This window comes from Barbatula barbatula (assembly GCF_947034865.1).
Source record: "Barbatula barbatula genome assembly, chromosome: 10".
Taxonomy (NCBI): domain Eukaryota; kingdom Metazoa; phylum Chordata; class Actinopteri; order Cypriniformes; family Nemacheilidae; genus Barbatula; species Barbatula barbatula.
The window spans coordinates 14,767,793-14,780,392 of record NC_136773.1 but is presented as its reverse complement, the minus strand read 5'-3'; the positions used below and the strand labels follow the sequence as shown (position 1 = coordinate 14,780,392).

General features: G+C 37.7%; 1 protein-coding gene across 8 annotated transcripts in view; it reads left to right on the top strand.

The window, feature by feature from the left end:
* The window catches only part of plekha7a (pleckstrin homology domain containing, family A member 7a), a 56,022-nt gene that overhangs the window by 18,376 nt on the left and 25,046 nt on the right, over positions 1-12,600 (top strand). For 6 of the 8 annotated variants that reach the window (XM_079466255.1, XM_079466254.1, XM_079466261.1 and 3 more), the window contains 2 exons: positions 7,634-7,717; positions 11,801-11,900. In XM_079466255.1, the coding sequence (XP_079322381.1) occupies positions 7,634-7,717; positions 11,801-11,900 (184 nt within the window). Of the gene's footprint in view, positions 1-4,138; positions 4,242-7,633; positions 7,718-11,800; positions 11,901-12,600 lie in introns of those variants that run through there. The other 2 variants (XM_079466258.1, XM_079466259.1) reach the window with 2 other exon arrangements.

Sequence of the window (12,600 nt, the reverse complement as noted above, 5' to 3'; positions counted from 1 at the left end):
TCATTTTAGTTTTTTACTTCTGGAGATTATAATTAAGATTATAATGGCATATATTGCGTTAATCTGTCAAGATTATCTTGATAGACAAAATGTGTAAATATCATAAACCAGTTTTTGTTAATCACAAATCTTATTTTTTGCGATCTTCCAAAAGTCTGTGGGAATAATGCATAGGCTTTCGGTTGAGGGAACCAGTGCAGTGGTATCATCCGGGTTGGCCTACAAAATACGTCATCAATGCCCCAGTCTACTGATAATGCCCGTATTTAAATTTGACACTGTGATCCACCAAAACCCGCCAAGCAACTGGTGAGCAAACGGCAGAATTTGCGTTTCTGAGTGCAACCAAATTTGTTTGCTAAGTGTTTTAAAGCAAACACTATTAACAAATCATTACAGATGTATTTTTTTATAACGTCCACTCTGGTAACCAGCAAAACATGTCCGTGCAGTTTGTCCAGTTGGACAGGATTGGTATTTGTTAGTTGTTTTACATGGGTTTTGAATAGCATGTCAAAGCCGTTCTGTTTACACTCAACCGCTCTTCAGTCACAGTTCAACGTGCCCGTTAATGAAATTTGATAATGATTAGACTGAGAGATGGAGAACGCATGATATTACCACACTAGAACAGGACAAGGATTTCCTGTGTTGAATCAAATAATTCCTCACCTGTAGTCCACCACAGCAAATGTAAATTTGCACAGTATTGTATTTACAACCTGTGGTCTTGTTGTATCCTTGCTGTTTTTTGTTGGAAGACACTCTTGTAGATGTGCCATAGATAGAACCGAGAAAACACAGGAGAGAAGCTGCTGTATAACAAGCTTTCAACACTATGAGAGTTACAATACAAATACAATATATTGTTATATACATCCTATATTTTCCTCAGTGTCAGTTTTGGAAAATAGTTAACTTTATACCTTTCAAGGCTTAATTTGCTTTGTAAAGCAAGGGGTGTTAAATCTCTTTCCCTAAACTTCCTGATGTGTTTTTTGGCTGATTTGCCACACCGCTTGTTTTACACACCTGTTTTGAGGTAATGAATTACATGTGAATTACTTTTGACATCAGAGACGGACATAGATTGAGTTTTGCGTAACAGAGGATAGAAATGTAAGCGAGGAGACCTTTTGAACCCCATTTCGTCTATTCTTCACTGTCTTTACACTGCTGGAATCCTCTAGACACGTATATGTGATCCAAGAAAAGTTACTCGGTATTCAAGGGCTTGTATATTTTTGGGTTATACAGTTCAGGGTTTAACAATAAGATATTTTTCTGTGGAAGTTAGACATTATCCCATCAGTAAAAAAAAGGGAAATGCTATTTTTTGCAGTATATATATATATATATTATATATATTGTGCTGTCATTTAAACCTTGAATGTTTAAATTGTTTAGATATTTGGTAAGATATTTGCAAAACCCAGTTACAAGCATAAAGGGTGACTAATAATAATGATTTATAACAAAAAAATAACAAAATGTGGAGAGACGAGGTTTCAGCAGTGATAAAACCCAAAATATATGTATGTGAACTGAAATAAGACTAGTGCTAATAGAAGAACATAAATGCCAGTCTGCAAAAGTCACTTCTCATTCCATCTGTATTTTTCCTACCTAACTCTCAGGTCCCTCTTGCATTTTGTTCTCTCCGGTGTCCTGGATCTGTAGCTGTCACAATCGATTTCAGAGATAAGCAGCCCTCAAAGTCTCATACCCCTCTGCCAAAAATCTCCAAGCTCCGTGATGGATTACATCAAATTGTCATCTATATTTACCCATCCGCGATCTCATTTTGTGACATGGGCTTGTTGCTGTACCTAATGTCGAATGACAGACAGACAACAGCCTCTAATTGTGATGCACAGCCTCCTGTCATGTACAATCAGATTGTAGTAATATTCATGAGATGATGGTGCTTGGTCCCAAGCTCATCTGATGTCAGGGAGTGATGGTGTTCTAAACAGACGGGCTTTTAGCTTGACTTTAAAAAGAGATTGAGAGGACGAGAGACGAGACATTGGCCCCGAAGCTGAAGTGCGTTTTCCATGTCATCTCTAGTGTTGGTGTCTATCTGATAAGGAGCCATTTTGAAGATTGAGATTGTCATTCATCTAACATTCTCAAAATAATGCCAGCTAGAGAATTTTTCTATAATGGTCATGAGTTTTTAAACAGGTAGCATACACAATGAGGCAGAAGGAAAGGCTATTTACGGCACGAGAATTGTTACTACAAAATTGTTACTGACAATGTAAATGATGCTTTTTCTGCTACTTTTGGTCAGGACTGCCTGGGCTGGATGCGGGACATTAAACAGGGACCTTCAGATTTGCTTAAGAGCATCTACAGATTTAAAGCAGCTATTTTCAACCCCTGCTTCGCCTTCCCGGGTATAAAGTTAATTTTAGTGAAAGCATAACCTATTCTATGTAGCCTGAATGTGTCTGAGATGGTTGTTGTATTATGATGCTAAATGCGGTTCCCATTACATTGAGGCTCTTCTCACTCTGTTGTTACTGCATATGCTGACCTCACTGATAATGGATTTAATAAATAATCTGTCTGTGGGTATTTTCTCTGGCGGGTCTTGAACAGTTGGCACGAACAGCTGGCACTGAATGTTTTGTGGATGTGATGTACAGTTTTGACAAACCAACAAGGTACAGATTGCCATCACATTTACTGTACACTTGTTTTCATAGCAGACACTTTCAAAGTGACTTGATTGGTGTTGATGAAATGCACAAATCATATTACTAGCGAATACTAGGAGAGTGAAATAGTAGTTGTTTGTGTTTTTATGTGTGTGAGAGAGATGGCATTACTTAACATACTTTAATGCTTTAGCTATTGCAACAGTCATTTATGTTTAGATAAAATTGGGGCCCAGCTACATTTTCATTAGAATCCAAAATCTATTCTTATTACACTGCTGTCGGGACTTGAGACAAGGTTTGTCTGCATCTCAGCAATCTATTTCACAGCCTCTTGTGAATAGTCTTATTTTCATTTATTTTCCATTGTAATAAGATCTGATACCTCCCTAGTCAAATTTCATGTACCACTTTTTTATTAGTATTTATTGGTGGCCATCCGCAAACTTTGTTTTGAGTTGTTGTGATAGTCACGTGCCAAAATGCACAACTGTATTAACTGTAAAATGGGCTCAATGAGATTTCATGTTGTTGCTAGCCCCACATTAAAAGTTCAAAGTGTTATTTTTTGAAGGATCTATTGTCATAAATGAAATGTTATATACACAGCTATGTTTTCAGAGGTGTATTGAGACCTTACGTAATGAAGCGTACATTTTTTATTGTCTTAGAATGAGCTATCTCTATCTACAAACACAACGGGTCCCCTTGCATGGTATTCGCCGTGTTGTTTCTACAGACGCCCTTAACGGACAAAGAAGTGAAAATGTGACGACATCTTGGTCCTGTGTCAGCCACTGTAAGGCTTCGAAAGGGAGAGGGGAGGAGTGGAGTGAGCCATTGGTTGCAATTTGAAACATCACCGCTAGATGCCACTAAATCTCATAATCTGGAACTTTGACAGCTCATTTCGGTTAATGATTTGGGGCCTAAATCTTGTAATCCGTAAGCCTTTTCATTTCTATGCTTTGAAAAAACAGCAGCCAGGTAACAACACGGGCACAGCGTTGACCGAACAGTTCTGCATGTCTGACAGACATTGCCATTGAGCTTTCAGTATGCCAACAGTCCCATTGTATTTAGTTTTTTAATGTGGCAGTTCTTGTTCAGCTGATAGTTTAAAAGCCTCCAGAATTTAAAAACAAGACTGTCAAAGTAGGCCTGCTTCTAGAAGAAATAAAATAGGACATTATCAAGACAATATGTCTTTATTCTTCTATTACAAATGGAAACCTCTATGAGGCGTGTGCTGTGTGTGTTGTTTTGTCGGTTTGGCTGTTTGATTATTAACACGTGTCATGGGATGGTCTTTACTTTTTAGGCGGTCCTGCGGGGCTCTATAGGCGACTTGTTAGGCAATATTTGTCACGTTAGTTCGCCAACTCATCCCTCCCTCTCTCTCTTTGGCGGACACTGACACAAGACACCACTACAACGCTGGCATTTAACCCTCCCAACAAAATCAGACTGACAGACAGACCAGAGTCTGAAAGCACAGGTTCTGAAGTCTAACCCACGAGGAGACCGGCTGGTTTTCTACAACACTGTATGGCATGAGGAGGACTCTCATTGATTGTAAGTGGACACCGGGTCATGTATAGCACTGTGAAAATACATTTCATCTGTGTAACGGGTCTCGGTGCTTTTTCTCCTTGTCAACAAGCCTCACTGTTTTCTGAAGAAGAGGTTGTCTGGCTGTTTTGGAGAGTGTGAAGATCATAGTCTGGCTTTAGTTAAATTTTAATTTGGACTGTTATGCGTTTCTGTTTAAGTTTAACAAAGCTTTCATGTGTGGGTAGGTTTATTGGATGATATGGTTCATTCCATTGCAAGAACGACACTACAGAGAGTTGAGGCAGATTTCTGCAGTAAAGAAAGACTGAGCTGCTCTGACGTGTAAATACTTTTGGTTTTAACTTTCTGCATTCATATATTTTTGGTCTTTATGTTGCTAAGGGCCCAGGTGGAATGTATGAACTTTGTATTTGCTATGCTGATTTTGTGCAGATATCGTCAGGCATTTATATAACATATGTTAAACAAAGCTGAATATGCAGAGGTTGTGCAATATGGCCAATTGTACAGAAATGTGCAGTATTAGAGCATGCATGGCGTTCTTTATAATTCAAATAGAGTGGTCAAGTCGATTAATTGTCATTTAGCGATTCCAAAATATACTAGATGTACTGTATGTGTGCGTGTGTATTTATATAGGCCTATATATATAAATGTACATAGCACACACACATTTAACAAATATTTACATAAATATAATATTATATATTATATAATATAATGCGAAGATAAATGTACATTTAAATATAATTTATCGTAGCTGTTCTTCTGAAACCTTGGATGTCTAAATTCTGCTTTTGAAATATATACATGTGTAATATATACATATATATATATACTGCCCATCCAAACAAAAGTCGCACACTAATATTTAGTTGAGCCGCCTTTAGCTTTGATTATGGCACGCAATTGCCGTGGCATCATTTCGATAAGCTTCTGCAATGTCACAACATTTATCCCATCCAGAGTTGCATTCATACTTTCCCCAAGATCTTGTATTGATGGTGGTTAAGTCGGACCGCTGCGCAGTCGGAAGTCTTCTCCAGCACATCCCAAAGATTCTCAACGGGGTTAAGGTCTGGACTCTGTGTTGGCCAATCCATGTGTGAAAATGTCTCATGCTACCTGAACCACTCTTTCACAATTTGAGTGCTCATTCTTTGGGCATATAACATTGCTGAACCTAGACCTGACCAACTGCAGCAACCCCAGATCATAGCACTGGCCAGGTGGTGACTTTTTTTGGGACGGGCAGTGCATATCTATATATAAACGTACATGGCACACACACACATTACATGCATAAACGCAAAAACATTTCTGGAATCGATTTGACAGTCCTAACTGTATGTGCGGATATGTCTTTGTTATGACCCTGACATAGTCTGGTCAGTCGTTTGACAATCTGTTTAAATATAAAAGTAAAAATTCTGACAAAATCAATCACTCAGTCATTGTTGTGCAGACTAAGCTGTGATATGATCATAACTCTCATAGGAAAGGTTTTTGCTGTGGTTTATGACAGTAAAATGGATGATGACCCTGCGGCAGTGTGTGGGATTTTGACTGATTATCCGGTGATTCATTGTTCTCCGTGTAATCAGGGGACTTGCATTAAATGTCAGAAGCTAAAATCTGTATCTCTGCTTTCTGCAAATTGCATCCCTCTCTCTCTCTCTCTCTCTCTCTCTCTCTCTCTCTCTCTCAATCTGAGTGATGTGAACGAGAATGACCTTGCCCCAATGAGACCGCTTGAACAGAAAGCTTTTCTGCTGCTGGTGTTTAAACACAGCGTCTTTAAATAGACGTCACCTTTGGTCTTCACACGCCGATTGAACAAATACATGTTTTGTTTATTTTGTTGCTTTAATGCAAGTCTGCGTAAAAGCGTCCAGAGAAAAGGATTGTTTAACAGCTCCAATTCGTCAAACGAAAAGCCTACAAAGTGAAGCATTTTTCATCATGGTGCCAGACACGAGACTTTTTTACATTCGAACGTTCTCGAACAAACAAATGCATTTCTATGTTTAGTTTGTTCTTGCCTTTCACGTCACCGTTCTATGTTGTGCCCGGGTTGGTGGAGGATCTAATCAGCAGTGGACTGTTATTGCCACTTCACCTAATCACACCGACACTGATTCAGAGAGCATGGTTGTGAACACAGTAAAATGTGACTTAAGGCATAAACCTGGTGCAAGGTTATTTTTTCCAGAGCAAAGTGACTGTCTGACTGACGTGATGCAACTAAAAGCGTTTCTGTGCTGATCACATGTCTGAGCAGGTGCAGTGATGTAAAGAACAGGGGGGCTTCTGTCAAGGATTCACACCTTGTTTGTGCATACAGCTTCTTTGCTTACAACGGCCTGTCAACCATTATTGTCAAGGAAATGTGACTTATAGTCTTGCACTATATCGGACACGATGCGTTCTGACCCCTTATTTTTTTGGATGTCAATCACACACTTAAATTTTGAAATTGCAAAGACAAATTTGAAATCCAAATCTTATTTGTCATATCACATCTGAGTGTTAGTTCAGATTTTATGAGCGGTAGATATCTCCTGTGGCGTGTCACGATGCGTCTGACATGCAGAAACTTGTCTGAAACTTTGTCAATAAAAATGGTCATCATTTATTCACCCTCATGTCATTCAAAACATTTATTTTCTTTTGTGAAAAAGTAGAAAAAGTAGAGTCAGTCATACTGGTTTGGAAAAACATGAGGGTGAGTAAATAATGAAAAATATATATTTTTGGGTGAACAATCCATTGACTGATGGGTTCCTAGACTCTTGCTTCCATCTTCAAGGTTGAATTGTGAGGGTCGTGTTTACTACCACTAAATTGCACATTTTTGTGTTACAGTCATTTTTCACTGTGGTTTACACTCTTTTTATGAGTCATTTTTAATGTTTTCCAATATTTTCAAACGCGTCCAAAAACTTGTTTCTTAATATAGAAACATTGTAAATGTGTCGCTAACATGTTTAATGTTCCCTTGGGAAACCTACTGAATTTAAAGCAAGGGCATATTTCTCGTTTTCATTAACAAACTCATTTGTTAATTACTTTGAAATGTCTTTTGAATGTAAACTACCTGGTTGTATTTAGTGATTGATTCAGCACATCTAAAATACTGTAGGCCTACAGTCCATACATGCAGTGCCGGCCTTTCCAATAGGCAATACAGAATAGGCCTCAAAGCTTAAATGAATTGTGCTATTGCACCAACCGTGCTGACGAGTTAAGGCGGAAATAAGTGCAACGTGCAGAGGGACCTTATTGAATAACAGAGGAATGCATTCATCATCATATTCACAATATCAACATATTTTCATCACATCATCAAGCACAATCATCATGCTAATGCTTTGTTTTTGTCTAATCTGCAGCCATAATCAAAGGACGACTACATTCATACATCCAGTAACAGGCCAGATCTCTTCTGAGAACACTGAATTCACCCTTCTGGACCAGTGAGTGGTACTTTCTCATTTGCTTGTAGAAATGTTTGTCTTGTGGGTCATTTCTGGCTCCGTTTTATTTACATCCTGTCTGAGACCGGCATCTTAGCGTAATATCTCATAAGAAAATAGTTATTCTCAGCACACACAGTCACCCTCTAAAGATGTCAACAGCCACACATTTTTTGTTTTTATAACTTTAACAACATCGAACCAACAATTTATTATTATTCATTTATTCATATAAATTCAAACAACTTATGTTATATATCTTATTTGCTGTCATCAATTTTTTTCCGAATTGGCATCGCAGTTATCAGTATTTATACCATCGGCTGCCCTGCTCTCTAGATATCACCAGTTCACATTTTAAGATCTCTGATTTAATGCAGTACAGCAGTTTGAGACTGCTGACATAAACTGATCTATATGTTGGTCAGAGCTGGTCAAGTATCATATATCCCCACTGGCATTTGTCAGTAGTCTCACTCTTTTAACAGATCCCCTCTAGGTCATGTCAAGCTCTAACTTATACTACAGCTGTCTGTTTTTTCAAACACGGGAGCAGAACATAGCACATAATTTGTAACGCTCTGAAAAGAAATTGCATCATGCAAGATTAGTACAAGACTCGCCATATGTTGCAGCTATGGGAGGTACACACACCACATCTACAGTATTTATAATCTATTTATCATTAACAACAATAATGTTACACAGTACGTCAGCCCCACATTTTTGCTCGATTCATATGCACCTAAACAGATTTGTTCATGCTTTCCCTCTAACATTAGAACACCACCATTTCAGCAGATGCATCAATCTTTGATCTATCTAAATACCGCTCGTATTAACACGAAGATCACAAAGCGTGGGTCCCTATTAGTGTCTGTCGGCGAGCGGGAGTCCAGATCCTAATGGATACATCTCATTAACAGCTGTGTGGGAGAATGAGGCTGTAGGAGAAAAGCTGGTGATGTGTCACTGGCTCTTAATGTATCAGCTGCTCTGGTATCTGCAGGAAAAAGCTAATATGTGCTGTAGTCTTTGAATAATGTACGGCAGTGTGGATCTTATATAGGAATGATTACAGAGGGTTCTTTTAGAAATTATTGCTCAACTTTATTCATGTGCAAAGCATTTAGTTGTATTTTTAAATTAGCTAGTTTCTGCAGACTCTATAACTCATAAAGACGCACAACTCATCCTGCAGCATGTGTGATGGCTTAATACATTTTTTCCCCAAAACATTTTCGAAGTAAAGGGCACATTAAAATGAATTAAGTGAGCAGTGAATAACCGCTTAAGCACCAAAAGATAAAGTAATGTTCAAGGCTGTAAAATGTAAACGTCAGCTCACAAAACCCATGAAGGGAAAGTTTTAGAAATGGTTAAAAAATTGATATCAAGTATTCATTTGTAAGTCGCTTTGGTTGAAAGCGTCTGTTAAATGACTTAATGTAAATGTAAATAACAATATGTAAAGTCTTTATACACCTCTGAAGACATAGTTATGTATATTATATTGCATTTCTTTAGATAGAGCCTCCAAAAAATTACACAAATCTGACATTGTTTGTCATGTCTTTTAGCACTAGAATGTGTAGTTCAATACTACCCATATGACATACAGCTGTTATACCTACAGCTAGCTTTGACCATCAGTATTTGTATACCTCACCTCAAACACTTTGCTAAATGTTAAAAGCAATGCTTTTAGAAACACTGATCTTTGGTGTCTGTGCTGATGTTTTTCCACACCTTCACCAAGAGTCATTGAATGAGAGGTGCAGAAGTGGTTTCAGCGCTCGCTGCCTACAGATTCTTGTGACTTTAATGATATGCATAGCTTGCTTATACTGTAGCTTGTTCTTGTGAATACACTGAAAACTTCTCCGTTTCTGTCGTATGTTGGCTTTTTGTACGTCTGACCATCTGTTTCAATAGCGTGTGTTGGAGCCTTGCTGTGAGGTTTCCTCTGCAATCTCCCTGCTGAGTCTTACATAAGATGCATCTGCTGAAACTTTGAACAATCTTATTTCATAAATGTTTTATGGTAGCAGTTTGGTCTATAGTCACATTTTTATGGTGTGGGTCTGGCTGTTGGGATTTACAGGTTTAAGAAGCAGAAAAGATGACAGCTTTGTTACACCAGAAGAGGAAATGTTGCCTCTCTTGTCTTTTTATCTGATGTACTTCAAAGTATGGAAGGTCACAGTGCAATGACAGCTGATGCTGCGTAAGCTTGACCTTGTCGTGTAGGCTGTAGATTGTGATCAACGAAGGTTGCAGTCCTTGAAGACGGTTTCCTCTGTAAGTATGCCGGCAGGAATTTTGAGATGTTTTATTGGTTGAAGCTCAATAAATAGCTTGTAGTTTTCTGTCTTTTCACATTAAAGGAACGGAAGAAAAATAACCGAATAGCTTCAGTAACTGTAAACTTTTTCAGTTACTTTATCAGTAAGATAAAGTAACTGAAGGAAATGTAATCGGCTTTGATGATTTTTATAGGGAAGCTCGGAAAGGGAAGTTCACTGTAGTTTCTCATTAACTAAAGAAGCCAAACTTCTGCCCTAGTTTGCTGGGAATTTATGTTTTTGAGTTTTGACAACTGGGACACACCACTCTCATGTAGGGAATATTTGATGGATTCCAATATAATATAAAAGCAATGCTAGTTCACTTGAAACAGTTGAAGGCATTGAAGATGGAGCCGGGCGATGGCTTTTATCATTTCAGATCAGTGCTTTTGGATGAACACCTAAAGATGCCTGACTTGACTGAACTATTGCATTATAATGAGAATATGAAAATAGCGTTGGTCAGAATATGAAGTATGCTTTCAAGAGATATGGTCAAATAATGTGTTTTGAGTGGACTGCTTGAGGGATTTATTATGATGTATAATTGTAAACGCTTGAGTGAAAGATTTTCGGTCTAATTATTGGCAATTGTACTTGACACAACACAGGAAAGGCAATTTACTTAAAGCTGTATGAAGTGATCATTTGACATTAGAAATAGTTACTGGGCATCTCCACTCTGAATTGGTGACGGAGAACATGGTGTTTTTACAATTCTAGATAGTCTGATGATGGAGAACACACTGTCTGTAGCCTTAACATTACCAACACTATTAAACACACTGCCAACCTCTCAAACGTCCTAATTACTATAAAACAACTTTGTGTAGAAAGTCGAAAAGCTGTTACATTCTCTCTTGACATTTTTCTTTTTTTTAAGATGACAATGTTAAAGTTTTATTGTAACAAAACTTATTTTTGGTCGGTTTAGCTTTTTGTCAGAGTACTAAAATAAACGCTGAAAGTAGACATAAAAACTTAAAGAAGCTGTCTGTCATGGATGTCATCATGCATAGTTTTCCAGTGAGTTTTCAAATGTCATGATTTAGCCATTGGCATCATACTCTAGCGTTAGTATAAGTAGACTTGGCTTAAAAGCAACTAACGTATATAAACTAGGGCTGTCAAATGATTAATCGTGATTAATCGCATCCAGAATAAAAGTTTGTGTTTACATAATATATGTCTGTGTAATGTGAATATTATATTTGTATTTATAAAAACATACACATACAAGCATATATTTAAGAGAAATATCAAACATAAACATTTATAAACATTTAAATAAAATTTTAATGATTGGGAAATTTGGATAAATACATCTACAGTAAATATTTCCTAAAAATACAATATATTCATGTATGTGTATGTTTCTGTGTTTATAAATACAAAAATGTACACAGACATATATTGTCAACACAAACTTTTATTTTGGATGCGATTAATCACGATTAATCATTTGACAACCCTAATATAAACTGAACTCGTTTTTCTTGAAGTAACAGTATATGTATAATTAAGTGACTGGACCAAAGGGCTGGTCACTGAAAATGCAAATATGGGTTTTTCCAATGTATTGTCTGTGATGGTAATGGCTCAGTTCTTTGGTTACATTGTTGAAATGTTTTAGTCATATGATCATTTAGTTGCCAGAAGGTAAAGGGCAGCATCAGGTCCTTTCTCAGGACAGATACTTTGTCAAACAGACATAACCAGGACTTCTTCTCTGTAGGACGGGCAGACACATGGTGAAGCATCCGCTGACGGACGCCATCAGTGAGGCCTCCACCGCTGTCACCTCATCCACTGTGGACACCAATTCAGGGTCAAAGGTCAGTGGATAGAAAACCTTCTGCTGTGAGATCATGAAACATATGTTTAGCAATATCCTTACCTTTAAGCCTTAATTCAGAGCATTATGTTAGCTGTATACTTAATGATGTTTGGCTCGCAAGACTTTCTTTTGTAGAAATACATATTGAGGTTAGTGGGACATTTTTAGTTTAGCTCAAGTAACATCTAAAGCTTTACACTGCTCTAATATCTCACTTATTTTTGATCTGTGCCACACATAGAAAAGCAGGTTCATCTGATCTCTAGCACCTGTTCCTCTTCTTCTCCAGAGATCTCTTCAGGGCTTGTATTTTTTTAGGATTGACCGCAACGTCTGATCTAGATCGTATTGTGTGTCTTCTTATTTGGTAATAATTATGATTAAGCATAAATAGCTCCTAGTGTTGTTATATATGACACACAATCTGTTTCAATTGGATGTTTAATATCCAGGAGAATAAACAGGATGTATACAGAAAGCGACAGGCGAATTAGCTTGACAAGACTTCTGTCGCAGAACGTTTCTCATGCTTGGTTAACATTTGTTCTGCTAATTAGAGTGTTTATTCTTGTGGGCTGAGGCGTCAATCCCCCTGTGCTGGTGACATAAACAGAGAGTGAGCAGAGCTCAAGAGTGAACAGTCACTGACCGCAGATGAATTGTTTTGTGAGTGATTGGGTGCAGACAGTGTGTGGATG